Genomic DNA, 17,748 nt, shown 5'->3' with positions numbered 1-17,748 from the left:
GTGTGAAGACAGATTTCCTGTCAGTGTTATGTAACAAGATGCACACACATGTTTTTCAGTGTGTGTGAGAATGGCCCATTGCCCTTCTAGTACACTGTAGCTTATGAAGTTTGCATTGTTTATATGGTGCGTGTGATAAATTTGGGGTCAGTGGGCACTCAGAATTTTTTTTATAAGGGAATTCAACTTGTGTTTATTATGGTAAATGACTAAATGCTTTGGTACTTTCGATATCTTCTTTTAAGATCTGTCTCTTAGCAACTGCTTCCTGCTCCATTATCCTAATCAGAGATGAGAATTGTAGTATTAACTTAATGGGGTAAATAACAGATTGTTAATTTGATATCTAGCACAGCTCCACAGATCAGAGTAGATTGAAGCTAGTGGGTGATATGATGTTCTATAATTAACTGTAAATAATTAACACACTTCCCTCAGCCATCTCCATGTCTGGTATAGACTCCTATGTTGCAGTATCGGTCACCACATGCATGGCTGCTTTGAATAAAACGTAATGCGATGCAACATGGGACTTAGAGCGTCGTTGCACAGCACTGTGATTCTAGGAATTGATCCTCCGCTCTCTGCCTAAATGACATTGCTGTGGGGGATCTGATGCTTCGCCATGGAGGGAAAGTAAAATGCAGGGTGTCAGATTGTAGTTATATTCCACCTAGTAGCTATCTGAAAGGCAGCACTAGCACATAACATAAGAAATAGGTGCAGGAACAGGCCATTTGGTCCTTTAAGCCTGCTTCATCAGTTAATAAGATTATGGCTCTTCTACCTCATACTATCCCCATATCTTGTTTCCTTTAGGATTGTACCTTAAAGTCTATCAATCTCTATCTTGAATGTACTCGTCAATTGAGCATCCGAAGCTCTTCGGGGTACAGAATTCCAAATATTCACAATCCTCTGAGTGAAGATGAATCCTCACCTCAGCCCTAACTGATCAACCCTTTATGTGAAAGTTCAGGAGCCCTGTATTGGAGAGGTTTTCACTGTCTTTTGAGGTGGGAGCCATGCAATATGAAAGATGGAAACCTTTAAGAAGTTTTGTTTTGTCACGCTCATCTGCCACTGATAGTCTCTGCTCATCAAAGATTTCTTGAGACATTTTCCCCAGTTCATGGCCTACCCTTTTAAGTGACTGCAGTGAATGACATAGCGGAGTTGATCTGCAGCTTGAGAATACCATTAGTTCTGAATATATAATCTAGCCACGCCAAATAAAATGGGGTGGAGTCACTCTGGGGTCAGACTGGCAGCTAGAAGTCTCACCCTGCTCCAGGTCTGGGGGTGTCCCTGTTGGTGAGGCTGTAGAATTAGGAGCATGGAACAAGCTGCCTCCAGATTACCTTTTCATCCACATTCAATAAAATAGAGGCAGCTTGGATGACCAAACAAAAATATCGACAAAAATAAAGAAATTATTTTTGGTATGTGGAAAAATAGGGAGAATTTCTTTAAGTTAGAGCGAGGAGGAGCCTCGACTAACATGCCTGGGATCAAGGTGATTATTTTCCTTACATATTCCTATATCATAAACATTTCTCTGTAGCTGTATCCCCCATTATGTTTGCCAGGAAATATCGCTCTTGAATCTGGATTGTGCATGAGGGATTGGGACTTTTACTAGGATCCTTTGAATGGATTGGAATTATTCCTGAATAATGTATTTATTGAAGCTTAGCTAGATTGTTGTTAGTTTGATTTTTTTTTTTACTTTGGTGAGGGCAATTAAGTGATTAATTCACAGATCCCTCTCTGTGGATTTTACATAATAATATTTGTTCCCTTTTTCAGCTGATAAGCACAGTTCTTTAAGCTCCCATTCTCCAAAGACAAGGGTGCACACTGAATGACAGCAACATGACCATATGCTGTCCTTCCATACCTCAGCCAAATGACCATGTAGGTCCCACTGATAGAGTCCGGACCCTATACTGCCAAAGAGATAGTCCTGTTCTTTACATGAGGAGGGGGTGGAGGAAAGGAGGGACTGGTCGGGAGGAGGCACATGGACAAACCCTTCCAGCTTCGTGAGCCTGAGATGCAGCCATAGTGACCCTTGCACTTGCCATATGGAAAAGTAGAGCCCTCCGACTGATATTGCAAGCACTGGCAGGGTCAGTGCTGGAGGGCGGGTGGTCAACAGAATGGCAATCCAAGGTTTTCAACCCCTGATGTCCACTCACATGCCACTTTCCAGCTGGACTCACTGGATAGTCTGAAGCCTGAATTTCCTCAACAGAGGTTATGAGAATGGATGTTGTGAGAAATGGACTTCAAGTTGAAAGATTAAAATGAACTTTGTTCTGCTAACTAATCTTTGCTGCACTTGGCCTGGGAGTGGCCAAAATGGAAAAGTCTTTGACGAATCAGTGCTGAAGGCGTCAGAACCCCCCAAAAAATATCAGAATCCCTCCACCCAAAAACAACTCATCAGAATCTCCACAAAAACTCACCAACCCCGTGAAAGAATCAACAGACCCCCCCCCCCAAAAAAAATCATTAGACCCCCTGAAAAACTCATCAGTCCCTCTCCCTCAAAATTGAATTGATTATGTTTCTGCGTTAATCGACATTCAGTAACTTTTATCTCCTCAGGTGAATTACCCCTCTCGCTGGCTGCCTGCACTAACCAGCCTGACATCGTTAACTACCTCACTGAGAACCCAGATAAGATCGCAGACCTACGGAGGCAGGATTCACGGGGAAACACCGTGCTGCATGCTTTGGTCGCCATTGCTGATAACACCAGGGAGAATACCAAGTTTTCGACTAAAATGTATGACTTGTTCCTCATCAAATGTGCCAAGATGTACCCAGACTGCAGCCTGGAGGCCATTTTAAACAATGATGGGCTGTCGCCGCTCAAGATGGCAGCAAAGCTTGGCAAGATCGGGGTAAATGAATAGATTCTTCCTTAAGGCGGTTGTTTAAGATTATCTCATGTATGAGTTTCCCTAAATATCTATCTGAAACCAAGCGGGGTGAAGAGAATGGCTTGTGCTGAGCTGGCAGTTGTATAAAAGCCTATGGAAAGGACCCAATCTGTCTGCACGATCTAAATAAAAGTGCAGGTGGGACATTGGATTTACCCAGTGGTGGGGGGAGAGTCTTTGTGATATAACGTGCAGCCAGACATAACTAAATTGTGGCCTGACCCCACTTTTCTTTTGGTTGGATAAACAAAAGTCAGTTCAGGCACATCACTTCAAAGCTTCAGCCGTGTCTGTGTCTGTACTGACTGCGGCTCAGTGGTAGCAATGTTGCCTCCGAGTCTGAAGGCTGTGGGTTCATGTCCCATTCCAATGCTGTCGTTCGGATGTGCTATTAAACCAAAGCCTCATCTGACCTCTCAGGTGGATGTAAAAGATCTGGTGGCATTATTGAAAGAGCAGGAAAGCCCTTCCTGGTTTATAGTCCAATATTTTTCCTTCGGCTAATATCATTATTGCATCACTGGTTGTGGGAGCTTGCTGTGCACAAATTGGCTGCTGCATTTCCTACATTATAACAGTGATAACACTTCAACAGTATGTCTTTGTTTGTTAATTGCCTTTGGGCATCCTGGGGGGAACACCACAGTAAGTTTACATAACAACACAAACTTTACAAAATCTTTTGGACTTCCTTTTATTTAATTGTTATTGAATCTACAGTGTTTAATGTCCCAGCCTCCTATTCCTAACAGGTATTTCAGCACATAATCAGGAGAGAGATAAAGGATGAAAGTGCTCGTCACCTTTCCCGCAAATTTCGAGACTGGGCATATGGGCCAGTGTACTCCTCGCTTTATGACCTCTCAGCGATAGACACGTGTGGTGAGGAGGTGTCGCTGCTGGAGATCCTGGTCTACAATGGAAAAATAGAGGTAATTGAGCCAATTTCCTCCCCTCTCTCCTGTAAGTGTTGATTTCTTATTGTGGTATGGTTCTATGTGTGCTTAGTTTCCTCCAATACCACCACACACACACACACACACACACACAATCCAACTTTCCACCTCTTGGTCTGTAACCCTGTACTTCGATTCCATATCCAAGTATTTTTTCAAGGCAGTGAGGATTTCTACCTCCACTAAACTTTCAGTCAGCGAGTTCAAGACCCTCACTGCCTTCTGGATGAGAAAACTTGGCCTCAACTCCCCTCTAATCATTCTATCAATCATTAGAAATCTATGGCCCCCTGGCTATTGACCTCCCTGCTAAGGAAATCACTGCATTGCAATGGAGAGTGGGATCCATGGCTTCTTTTCGCTTTTCTAAACCAGATGTCAGTTGTTGTTCTTTTATTGCTGCTGTAGCAGAAAGCAGAAAATTCAACACTTGAAACGAACCTGGAACCATCCTGATCAACAGGGCTCAGCTCCTCACTGACTGAGCTCACGAAGCCTTCACAGGAACCCAATAATTACAGGCAGGGAGGTTTTGACACACAAAATGATATTTTTAGGGCTTGCCGGGGCTTCTGTTTCCATACAACATTAAACATCCCATAGTTAATGCATAGTGGTACCAATTCGACAGTCCAAAATGTGTCACTGATGCAGTGAGTAGACTCTTGGAAATTTTTGGGTTAATCCACGTTGTTGGGGCAGAGTAGAACTTTGATCTCCATCTGCATTGTTGGAGATGCAATTGTTTGGGTGATACGTTAAAGTGAGGCCCTCTCAGGTGCATGTAAAAGATCCCATAACTCTATCCTGAAGAAGAGCAAGGGAGTTCTCCCCGGTGTCCTGGCCATAATTTATCCCTCAATCAATATTGTTAAAAAACGCTTTCTCTGAACACTTTCAGAATGCTGTTTGTGGGAGCTTGCCATGTAGGTTTCCTACATTACAACAGTGGCTACATTACGCAAGTACTTCATTGTTTATAACGTGCTCTTGAGTATCCTAAGGAATGAAAACTGCTCTCCAAATTCAAGTTTTTCTTTCTTTAATTGGGCCATACCCAACATGGGACTGCTTGATGCTGACACTGGAGCCAAAGAGTGGAAAAATGTTCTATTCTCCACCTTGGTCAAGTCAAAAACTCCATCTGAAAGGAAATTGTGTGGCTGCCCCTTTCCTGTGGGGCAGTGCATTTCCAGGGGATACACAGGGAGGTGTCAACATAAGAGATCACAGAATTGTAGAATGGTCACAGCACAGAAGGAGGCCATTTGACCTGTCATATCTGTGCCAGCTTTCTACAAGTTCTACTCTGCTTGTCCTGCTGGCCATCCCTGTTCCCAAAGCCCTGCAATTTTCCTTCCCTGCAGGTGTTTATCGATTCCCTTTTAAAAGCCTCGATTGAACCTGCCTGACCCATACTCTAAGGCGGTGAATTCCATTCCAGATCCTAACCACTCGCAGTGTAAAAAAGTTTATCCACATGTTGCCGTTAGTCCTCTCACTCTTGACCTTTTCGCCAATGGGAACAGTTTCTCTTCATCTGCTCTGTCTAGACCCTTCATGATTTTGAACTCCTTTATCGAATCACCTCTCAATGTTCTCTTTTCTAAGGAAAACATATCCAGCTTCTCCAATCTACCCACGAAACTGAAGTCCCTCATCTCTGGAGCCATTCTCCTATGTCCTTTCTAGTCTTTTCTGTACTCTGTCTAATGCCTTCACATCCTTCTCAAAGTGCGATGCCTAGATATGGACACTGATAGGAATCTTGTGGGAAGGCAAGGGAGGTGGCTTTTAGCAGCTCCCCCCACTTCCCAATGCCAGGTCCTGTGATCAAGCACCAATTGACTTTGGCCAAGGAACCCACCCTCAGGGAGCCCGTGAGCAACCCTGCATAGATTTGCTTGTCATGCTACCTGCTTGGTGAGCCCCCTGCCCTTGCTGGCTTAATATCAGCGGCAGTGGGATGTGAGACATTAATTTCCCACTTAAGGACCACAATTGACAGCGGGGCCAGAAGGCTGTCCACAGGCCTTCCTGCCACAGACTTAATCGGGTGGAGGCGGGAAGGTGGTGGTGTCCCCATCTGCCACCTTCCCGCCTGTTAAATGCCTCACCAGCCACTAAACCCACCAGGGGGGAGAGCATCAGATTCCATCCAATTCTTCAATTGGAGCTTATCCTACAGTTGATAAAGATTCGTCATAATTTTCTTGCTTTTATACTCTATGCTTCTATTTATAAAACCCAGGATCCGTATGCCTTCCTAACCACTTTCTCAACCTGTCCTGCTACCTTCAATAATCTGTGCACACATAGCTCCAGGGTCTCTGTTTCTGCTCTCCCTTTAATGCCATAGGTTTGAACTTTGCTGGCAAGCCTATTATGTGGAACTTTACCAAACAACTTTTGAAAATCCATGTACATCACATCAACAACATTACCCTCATCAGCCCTCTCAGCCACCCCATCAAACAACTCAACCAAATTAGTTAAACACGATTTTCCTTTAATAAATCCATGCTAGTTTTCCTTAATCAATGCACATTTGTCCAAGTGACCATTAATACTTTTACAGGGTTATTGTTTTTAAAAGGTTTTTCCCCATGCAGGTTAAACTGACTGGCCTGTAGTTGCTGGATTTATCCTTACAGCCTTTTTTGAGCAAGAGCGTGACATTTGCAGTTCAGACCTCTGGTCCCACCCTTGTATCTAAGGAGGATTGGAAGATTATGACCAGTGCCTCTACAATTTCCAAACTTACTCCCCTCGAATCCTTGGATGCATCCCATCTGTTCCTGGTGACTTATCAGCTTTAAGTACATCCAGCCTAATACCTCCTCTTTGGGATGGTTTTCACCCCCCCCCCCCCCCCCCCCCCCACCCCCCCACTCCCACCCCCAGCCCCCCGCCGGATGTGTTTTCAACAAGCAGGAACATGTAAAATATGTCGGGTGTGTAGCCCACCACTTCCGTGCCAATCCCCAACCTGGTTTCCAAAATACCGGGTGCGGGATAGTTGCATGGGAAGGTGCCCACTAACCCACCTGCCCTTAAAGGGCTAATTATTGCCCACATAAGGCCCTCAATCAGCCTCCACTGCCAGTATGTTGGGCAGGTGGGTGTGAGTGAGAAGGCCATTTTATTAACACAACTGGTTAGAAGGTGGGAAGGAAGGAGGGGGCGCTACGCCCTTCAGGAGGTGTGCCATTTGCATCAGGGGCACCCCAGCTCCCCCCAAGATGTTACTCCTCACTTGTGTTTCCCTGCCTGGCCCTCAACCCCCTCACCCACCTCCCTAAAGTGCCTGATTCCTTTCCGCCCTAAAAGCCTGGGACTTGTCTCACTTCAGTCACAATTGCTCTTCTTCAGTGCCAGCAGTGCCCACTACTGAGTTCCCAGCCAGGGGAACCAGCTTCAATGCTTCAGTCCCAGTGCAGCTCCTAGCGGAACTCTCAACCGTAAGGGGAGGAACTATTGACCAGAAAAACTGGTTCTGAAAATCACAATTTAAATGACAATTCTGGGGAAAAAAAAAAATCACAGCTAAGAACCTGCCTGTGACTTTTATGTTCCATTTGTTGAGGATTTTCATATCCCAATTTGATATCCAACCCTTGCCAATGACACTCCTTTTACTCCAATGGGTAAACCCACTTGCATCCTTCTGGTGCAGAGCCTTACCTGTTGGGCACATATTGGCCAATAAAACCTGGAGGACCTGTGAGCTTATGTGTAGCCACAACACCTAGTTTCTCGCTGTGTGCTCCAGACAGGTGAGGGTCCTCACTGGGAGCAGGCAGTTGGAAATATTTCCCAATTGCACCATTTTAAAATGGGTGGAAAATCGTGGTCAAACATGCACGGTCGTCTCCTGGAAGGTGAGGCTCAGTGCCAAAAGCACATGAGTAAAACATTTAGCTCCTCAATCAGGACTGAGGTGAAATCAGCAGCGAGACACACGTCCACAAAGTATTATTCAATGAAGTGGTGGTCTGAATAAACTCTTTCAACATAAAGGGCTGCAGTCTTCATGAAAGTCAGTAGATCACGTCAAGCTGTATTACTGTTACCAGGCGGTGCCATTGTCTTGAGGATAACTTATGGTGATTATGTTTTCTGCTCTCTCAGCAGAGCTTGATGGTGGAGATGTTCGTAAGCTCCAAAATTCCTTACCTTAAACCTCTCCGCCTTTCTACCTCTCTTTCCTCCTTTAAGAAGCTCCTTAAAACCTACCTCTTTGTCTGACCTAGCATCTCCTCATGTGATTCAGTGTCATATTTTGTTTGATAATTCTCCGTCATGTGCCTTGTGAAATTTGCTATGTTCAAGATGCTATATAAATGCAAGCTGTTGTTCTTGTCTTGAATTTCTTTTGTAGAATCGTTATGAAATGTTAGCTGTGGAACCCATTAATGAATTATTTCGCGATAAGTGGAAGAAATTTGCAGCTGTGTCCTTCTACCTCAGCGTTATCTCTTATATTACAGCCATGGTAATATTTACCCTCATTGCATATTACAGACCATCGGAAGGCAAAGTAAGTGTGAGCTGGAGCTTGTCTAACAATTAATGACCTGTCTGTTCCAAGATACACTCTAATTTTTCTAGGAGTGAGCGGCTAATTCATTGTGCGCAGGCCCTTTAAATCTTTTTGCGCCAACGTACACACGTGGTAACTTAAAGGGGCCGACTTCTGCTGGGAACTTTTGGAGCGCTGCATGTCTAAGAGGAAACATTGTCTTCTGTAAATAATGTCTCTTGTTTCCCTGTGGATCTATTTATCTTGGATCTGGAATGTGCAGCCTGAAAGGCTGGTGGAAGCAGATTCAAAAGAGAATCAGATATATGTTTCAAAAGGAAACATTTGCAGTGTGATGGGGAAAGTGGAACTACTCTTTCAAAGAGTCAGTACAGGCATGATGGGCTGAATGGCATCCTTCTGTGCTCTATGATCCCCCTGGACCCCATATATTATTATATTATATATGGACAGGTTGACTGGCCACTAACAGGGACAAGATCCAGGGATATATCCATCTGTGTTTTCCCTCCTCTCCCCTTATGGGGAATCTTCACAGCTTCCACTGAACGTTTAGTTGTTTATTCACTGTCCGGACCAGGAAGTGAGCAGGGTGTGAATTGAACTTGACATCTTACTGTTCCATGTTATTAAAGAGCTGATGCTATGCTGCAGGCTGAACTTAGGTCTTGCTGCTTGGCTGTTGGTGCAAAGTGAGCTAACAGCACTTTGAGCTGACCGCCTGCAATTCCCTGCAGCCATCCTATCTGAACAATCATTCATCACTGCCCGTGTAGCTTTGCCTTAATGCAGATAGCAAGGCTGATAAAGGGAATGTGTAAAATATAGCCAACAGCTCAAACTTAAAGGGATGTCCGCGCTTATAAGTAATATGAGGACAAATTTTGTTTCCTCTTTGATAAAGGTTCAAAATAAATGTTAAAATTTTGCGTTAGTGACTCCGGGACTAATAGCTGCACTTTCCACCTCATTTACCCTTACATTACAGCAGCAGTACTGCAGTGTCAGGTGTGCCACTCCACAAGGGACTTTCCACAGGGGGATCCCCCCCAGAGGGGGGAATCAGAGGATGAGCCATCCTGGAAAGATTGGGCCCACCCTCTGGATCTGGTTTCACACACTGGCTGAGGATGTGTGGCCATCGTATTAACTGTGGTTAGTTGGCACAGCAGATAAAGGGGAAAAAAATGAAGAGAAAGAAGATATAACACACAGTTCTTGCTTCATCCTTTAACTACCTCTCAGCTCCTGTTTCAGGCTGGAGCCCTGCTCCATCACTCACTGTAGCTTCATTAATGATTCTCTCCTTCAAATCTCTTGCAGCCTCCTTACCCGTACAATACAACAGTTGATTACCTACGAATGGCTGGAGAAATTATCACTGTCGTCACCGCCATCTTCTTTTTCTTCACAAACGTAAGCAGAGAAAAATAATTTGTCAACAACTCAGCACCATTAAAGGGATGAGTTAAACTCAATGGGCAAGGACCATGATTTTGGTCTTCCAAACACTGTTGTTTTTATGTCATATTGGACTTGAAATGTTAACTCTGTTTCTCTTCCACAGATGCTGCCAGACCTGCTAAGTTTTTCCAGTATTTTCTGTTTTTATTGCTTTTATTATAATGTTGTTGTTATGGTTGGCTTTAATTGTTCATCATTTCATGTCAGGGTGGGCATAGTGCCCTAGAGTGTCATTGCAATGACCTGCAGGGCAGAGGGAACATGAATGTGACTGCTTATCCCTAAAATGACATATTGCACTATTGTGTGGAGTGCTGAGTGAAAACCTATACTTGCTCAACAGGTGGGTAGGGAAAATTGGAGGGTGAATAATCCTGACAGATTGACCCATATGCCTATTAGTGACTGACTTCAAGGGGGCATTGACAAAGGTGTGTGAGGAAGCTGTACCATTTCTCAACTTTGAATGGTTTGTGATGAAGGGAAGATAGGGAAAAGAGCGAAATAGTGGAAGAAAGAGAGAATCTTACCCTATTAACAAGCATAAAAACCAAGATACTGTTCAGTTTATGGAGATGGTTTTACTATTTTGTGTTTCAGATCGCTAGGCCATATCTTGGCCAACGGGATGGGAAATCAGACCTGCTCCCAGGCCTTTGGTGCTCCAGCTCCATAACTAATCCCTGGGAGCCATGCAAGACCAGGCTGGGGTGACCTGGCATTTGGATTCTCATCATGCTTGGTCAGGAAATAACCTGGTCTCCAGTTGCCCTCTCCTTGTCCTGGCATCCCTTTGACCCTGGTGAGATTGGGAGAGAGAAGGAGAAAAGGTTCACTCTCTGTTGATGCAGGGGCTGATGCACCTAATGAATGAAGATCACATACCACCTCACCTGATGGAGTTATTTTGTTCTTCAGTCTTAACCCCTCCCCTTGAGATAGAGTGGGAAAACACTGGCGTATGGATCCACAGGCTGAGCGCATCATCCACTTGCATGCACTTTGCAACTGGGGTTTTTAAGAGGAGGAATCTAGGAATAATTTTGCCTCTCCTTAAATCCAGGAGAGATGGGGCCAATGACATGAAATTTTAGCTGAGATGATCTAACCTGGGACTTCTTAGTTCAGTTTTGAAGGTTGCCCCCACTCAGGACTTCCCTGAAGCAGGAGAAATAGAGCCATTTCCTGTCAATGCACGGAACTGAAATTCTTTCACAGCTTTGAAAATATACATTTATAAATATATCACAACTTTTCTATAACACCTTCATCAATGACTTTATTCTAAACATATAACGCTGAATATTATGAAGTAAAGATGAGAAAATAGAAGCAACCACAGGACCTTTCTAACAATATTTGTTGAAGAATATTTGTTTGTTTTAATATAAATGTGTTAATTTATTGGCTTTGAAACATAGAAGCAGCGATTTGAGAGCTATTGGATCAATGAGGCTGTTGAGATGTTCAAAGTTTAAAAGAGGGAGGGGTAGATAATGACGTTGTTCCTCCAGTATCCTCCCTTCCTGTAATTTGCTGAACCAGACTGGGACAGGATGCCCCAGGCTCTGCCAGCTTTCTAACTCTCTTGTTCATGTGTCCATGCATGGACTCAACGGTGAATCTGTAGCAACTTACTGACCAAGTCAGATCTTACTCAAAAACTGCACGTGTATTTTCCAACAAGAGTTGTTAGATGTGATAGCCTGGCTGATAATTCCTACAAACAATTGTAGCCCCTCCAACACCATAGTTAATATTAGCAAACCCACTGGAGACCTGGGGTTACTGACCCCAACAGGGGAGCGCTAACGGTGGGTTTTAAAGAGCGGCGTGGAGAAAGCAGTTTGATCCTCCAAGATCCCAGTCTGATTCCAGAGTGATCATAGTCTAGGTGCAGTGGCGGGGGGAGGGTTGCAGTTGCTCTGAGTGCTTGTCTCTCTTCTATGGTCTAGTCGATACCCGGGAGGCTCTTGAGGGAGCATGCATTGTCGACTGGTTCACTTGGAGCCTTCTGCGACTAGTGGACAGCAAGGGAAGTGTCTAATAGACAGGCACAACAATTTTGTGATTTAATTTTAAAAGTTTCTATTTTTCTCTGTTGAAATCGGACTTCATATGTTTCAATTCTTTTAATTGGTGGCTTTATTTTAAGCATCTTAAATGGTTCAGATGTTATGTTAATGTATTACTGAAGCCCTTCAAAAAACACATTCATTAGGTGGGCATTATGACACTGGGGCAATTCAGTGCCACCCCTCTTGGTCCAATTAGAACAGACGGAGTCTAACTATAGATGTGCTGCTGTGGGGAGGTACCAACTAGAGATAAACTGCTGAGGAGGGATGAGTGGGGGAAAGTGAAAATCAGAAGGTATATCAATTTGCCCCCTTCCCCAGCCCCAGCACTATTCTCTCTGTATTAGAGTAGCAATGCCGGGAGTTCAGGAGGAGAATTCAAGTGGTATAGGGGGATCTAACAACAAAGAAGAGATAGAAAAAATGTATTAATTACGCTGCTTGTATGAAAAAAACTAAATAAAATCTTTTTTCCATTCCAAAGGTGAAGGATTTGTTCCTGAAGAAATGTCCGGGAGTGAATTCCATGTTCATTGATGGATCTTTCCAGTTGCTTTAGTAAGGCCTTCATTGTTTCCTCAAAAGTTAACTTAAAATTCAGATTTTAAAGTGCTCACTTTGTGAAAAAGTCTATTAATTTTGCCAGAATGTCATTTACTGTCTTACATACAATTTACGGGTGATGTCCCATAAAGCTGTGACCCATATAAAAGATTTTACAGTGCTTTGTTCTACTACAGAGAGAACTGTATTTATTTGTGTTATAAATCAAAGCCTGAAATTCAACACATGACTTTCGGAAGGAATTATGTAATGTTTACAGTGGGACCATCCCTTCAAATTAATCCCTACTCAGTCAAACTATTGAATGTACCGACCAAAAGTTATGTTGTTTCAAATCTGCCCACAAGCAAATACACCCTTGGATACATAACAGCAGAACCAACTTCTTCACTACAGAAGACAAGTTTATGGATATTTGAACTTGCACAGAAGCAGGAAGGTTCTGATCTTGTTCAATGCTATCTCCTTGTGTACGCAAATTTCTTAATGTAAAACCATTAGAATCATATTGTTCCAGACAACTGTTGTTAAGGGTGAGACTTAGAGAGATAGTACAACATACCTTATAGCACAGGAGGTACTTAATTGCAAGGGGTTGCAGTGTTAAGAGTAAAGAAATCTTGGTGCAATGATATAGGGCTTTGATGGGAGACACCTGGGGTACTGGTGTACAGTTTTAGTCAGCTTACCTAAGGTTTCACCAGATTGATTCCTGGGATAAGAGGTCTGAATTATGAGGAGAGATTATGTCGAATGGACCTGTATTCTCTCAGGTTTTGAAGAATGTGAGATGATCTCATTGAAACACATAAGATTCTTAGAGGGCTTGAAAGGATAGCTGCTGAGAGGCTGTTTCCCCTGGTTGGGGAGTCTAGAATTAGGTGGTAATAGTTTCAGGTTAATGAGTTGGCCATTTAGGATTTAGATAAGGAGAAATTTCTTCACTGAGAGGTTTGTGCATCTTTGAAATTTTCTATTGCAGAGAGCTGTGGATGCTCAGTCATTGAGTATATTCAAGACTGAAATGATAGGTTCTTGGGACAAAGGGAATCAAGGGTTATGAGAATAGGGCAGGAAAGTGAGTTGAGGTAGCAGTTCAGTCAAGCTCTTATTGAGTGCCTGAGTAGGTTCAAGGGGCCGTATGGCCTATTCCTCTAATTTCTTATAGTCTTATGCTCTTAGATACCGAGAGGACAAGAGGTTGGGAGAATCAAGAGATAATCTTGAGGATGTAAACTGGAATGATGTTGGGTGCTTGTAGTATGGAAGGCTTACCAATATGGAAATATACAGACAGAATCAATTCACAGTTAATACCTTTAAGGTTGCTCAAAGGCCCAATATTTGAAGAGATACAGCCCCAGGCTTTTCACGTCCACCTTGACTGGAGGATGCCACAGATTTGCATAACCCTGATAGGCTCTGCTAGGTCAGTTATTTACCCAATGGATTTGGTGGCCTCCACCAGGGAATGTTGCATGATCCTGGGGTATTGTAGTTTCTTCAGGCTTCAGGAAGTGGTGGGTGAAGGTGGGAGTGGGGTGGAGGGGGTGGTGGAAGTGGTTGGGTGGATGGTGAGGGGTGGTATTGCTGTTACAGGCGATAAAGATGCCAGAGAGTTGCCTTAAAAAAATTTGCATAAATATGCTTCCTTTTACTGATTGGGCATGGGGCACAGCAATGCTTGACAATGTAAAGAGCTCCTTCTGTTGGTGTCTTCATAGCAACCTGCCCTGCTTCCAGCATTTGAAGAGTGAAAATGACGAGGGCATGTGTTTACCTTTTGCCCCATTTGTCCTGGCAGCCCAGAAAACAGCCAGGGAGGGACCACTGCTAAATGAGAACCTGTGTAGTTTGCTACCCCGGCTTGCTGAAAATGGACCAAACAGAAAGTTGGGCTAAGGTGGACAACATAGGTCACTAAGTAATAATGTGCAGAGATGCATGATTGGGATACAGAATTGGGAGGGATATAATATTGCAAGGGTGCTCAAGCTTTGTCTTCTTGGGCAATATTGATATGCAACGTGGATTTTTGGGAGCTTCATTTCATCCATGTTCCGGTTAATTCACTTTTATGTTAAGCTGCTGGTACTAACAGATCAGCAGTTTTAGAATTCACCCGTGAATGAGTGCTATAAACAATACTTCTCATATTACTAACCCCACAAATTCAAACAAGACAAGCTAACACATAAGAACCACAAATTCAAACAAAACTGCCTTTCAGGGTCAAAAGTCAGAGCTCAGGGGTCACATATTGCTCAATCACACTCCTGCAGTATTGGGATATATAGCGAGAGAAACACATAGAAGTGGGAGAGCTTCTGAGATCTCATCTCTCAGTTCACCCATCCATAAAAGAATGGTTCTGAGAGTGTAGGCCGTTATTCAATCTATCAATGGAGTTACATTTATCCTTCTGTTGACCAAAACATTGTGGTGCTCCTGTGTTGCAGTTTTATTTATTCCATCCTGGTGTTGGTGTCGGCGGGACTGTACTTGGCTGGTGAGGAGTCCTATCTTGCTGTAATGGTGTTTGCTCTGGTCTTAGGCTGGATAAACACACTGTACTTCACCAGAGGCCTGAAGCTAACAGGGACCTACAGCATCATGATACAGAAGGTGGGTTTAGTGATCTAAAAAACTTTGGAGCGTGCACATTTTCTGGGAAAAGACCAGTAGACCTGATAAGCTAATCCTTTTGACCCAACCTGTTGCTTTCCACAAAGATATCCAATCTTCCCTTGAACATGCTTCTGTTGTCCACTTCACCAGCTACCAAATCGTATCAATCTTCCATCCTTTGTGTAAGAAATAACGCCTCAGCTTACTCCAAACTTCTTAATTATTAACTTGTTATCTTGTCACAGTCTTGAAAAGTTCCATGGCATCATCTTGCAGTATCCAATTGGAGTTAGGCCATTCGGGCGTGATGTGCAGGAGTGCAGCACTCAAAGAGGAGTGGAATTTTGGAACCCTGTCCCCCTGTAAAAAGCTGTTGTGGTTGAGTCAATTGAAAACATCAACACTGCGAATGATAGTTTCTTTTTGTTAGGCAAAGGGTAGTAAGGAATATGAAAACAAGGCGGCTAAATGGAGTTAAGATATAAATCAGCCATGATCTAATTAAATAACGGAATACATACGAACATAAGAACAAGGAGCAGGAGTAGGTAATTCAGCCCTCGAGCCTGCTCTGTCATTGAATAAGGTCATGGCTGATTTGATAGTAACCTGAAATCTGCATCCTGTCTACCCCTGATAACCTATCACCCCCCCCCTTGCTTAGCAAGAATCTATCCACCTCTGCCTTAAAAATATTCAAAGATTCTGCTTCCACCACCTTTTCAGGAAGAGAGTTCGAAAAACTCATGGCCCTCTGAGTGAAAAAATTTCGCCTCATTCCCTGTTTTAAATGGGCGAAGCCTAATTTTTAAACAGTGACCTCTAGTTCTAGATTTTTGCACAAGAGGAAACATCCTCTCCACATCTGCCCTGTCAAGATCCCTCAGAATCTTATATGTTTCAATCAAGCCGCTGCTTACTCTTCTAAACTCCAGTGGATACAAGCCTAGTGTGTCCAACCTTTCCTCATAACACAACCCACCCATTCCAGGTATCAGTCTGGTAAACTTTCTCTGAATTGCTTCCAACGCCTCTATGTCCTTCCTTAAATAAGGTGACCAATACTGTACACAGCGCTCCAAATCCAGGATTTTCAGTTTGGCATGTGGGTGTGTGCCTGACAAGCTCAAGCACGAAATAGCGCACGATGATGATGGGCGAGTGTCCCGACGTCATTGCGCACTTGCGCCAAATTTCAGTCAGCGCGAGAGTCGGCAGCGCACTCGCTGACAATTAAGAGGCCTTATTAAGGCCCTTGAGCAGCTAATTAAGCAGAATTTTTTGCTGCCCGTCCAACCTTACGGTTAGCAGGTAGGCGAATAGTCCAGGCGCCTTTTGCATTTTTAGTGAAACCTCACCCCGTCCGTGGATGAGTTTTCCAACAATGAATTAAAAAAAAATTTAAAAATTTTAAACTCAGCCTTAACATGTCCCTCTTCATGTGACTGAATCATGTGCGGGGACCTGTTTATATTAATTGTAGGTTCGTCTTTATTCATTTTCAAATCGTTCAGCTCCCTGATGCAGCTCTGTGCCTTCAGGGAGCTTTCAGTGATTACACCCCCGCGTATGTGCAAACTTCAGCGCTGGCATTCCTCCCGCCCCAACCCCGGCAGCGCTGAGACTCTCAGTGCGCATTTCATGCTGGCTGTCCGTTATCCGATCGCGGGCGGTGGACTGTTTTGCAGCTGCTCCCGGACCCGTCCACCGCACCTGCCCGACGAGGAGAAAATCCTGCCTCAAATGTGATCTCGCTGGTGCCTGTATGACTGAAGCATAACCTCCCTACTTTTGTATTCAACTCTCTTCGTAATAAATAAGCTCGATGGGCTGAATGGTCTGCCCCTGTTCTTATGTTCCTTTACTGTTTCCCATAATTTAGATTCCTGATATCTGAAATCAACATTTTTCCCCCAGAAATATACTTTATTGATAAAATTTGTAAAAGTACATTACCTACAGCCTGAGGTCAAAACATTTCAAATTGAAAAATTCAATAAAGTGCAACAGAATTCAACTTTCCTTCATACAGCACGTTGCTCTCAGAGTCGCCTCAATGCGCTTAATATTCAATACTCTTGATATTCACAAAGTACGTTCAATCTCAGACATACAGAAATCAATATTTTTGCTCGCCTCCTTAACTGCTCAAGGGGTAAAAATTCTTCTGACGCCACCGTATAAAAGATTATTTAACTGTTCCTCACCATAAAGGGAGGTTGAATGAGGGTTGTGCTGGAGAGATTTTTAAATTTATTCTTTCGTGAGGTGTGGGTGTCGCTTGCAAGGCCAGCATTTGTTGCCCGTCCCTAACTGCCCTTGAATGGAGTGGTTTGCTAGGCCATTTCAGTTGGCAGTTAAAATCCAACCATATCACATTAGAGGCCAGGAATCGTGCGACGAGTAACTCACCTCCTGACCCCCCCAAAGCCCGTCCACCATCTCACAAGGCACAAGTCAGGAGGTTGATGGAATACTGTCCAATTGTCCGGATGAGTGCAGCTCCCACAGCACTCAAGGAGCTTGACATTGCCCAGGACAAAGCAGCCCGCTTGATTTTCATC

At 43.7% G+C, this 17,748-nt stretch overlaps 1 protein-coding gene across 1 annotated transcript in view; it reads left to right on the top strand.

Moving 5' to 3' along the window:
* Positions 1-17,748, top strand: part of trpv4 (transient receptor potential cation channel, subfamily V, member 4) — a 124,264-nt gene that overhangs the window by 94,408 nt on the left and 12,108 nt on the right. Inside the window, exons 6-11 of the mRNA XM_041202774.1 lie at positions 2,614-2,912; positions 3,704-3,883; positions 8,289-8,447; positions 9,774-9,866; positions 12,477-12,550; positions 15,016-15,181. Coding sequence (XP_041058708.1) covers positions 2,614-2,912; positions 3,704-3,883; positions 8,289-8,447; positions 9,774-9,866; positions 12,477-12,550; positions 15,016-15,181 — 971 coding nt within the window. The remainder of the gene's footprint in view (positions 1-2,613; positions 2,913-3,703; positions 3,884-8,288; positions 8,448-9,773; positions 9,867-12,476; positions 12,551-15,015; positions 15,182-17,748) is intronic.

The sequence above is a fragment of the Carcharodon carcharias genome, chromosome 13 (assembly GCF_017639515.1).
Source record: "Carcharodon carcharias isolate sCarCar2 chromosome 13, sCarCar2.pri, whole genome shotgun sequence".
NCBI classification, from domain to species: Eukaryota; Metazoa; Chordata; class Chondrichthyes; order Lamniformes; family Lamnidae; genus Carcharodon; species Carcharodon carcharias.
The sequence above is the reverse complement of the archived record's forward strand: the minus strand, read 5'-3'. Positions and strand labels throughout refer to the sequence as shown.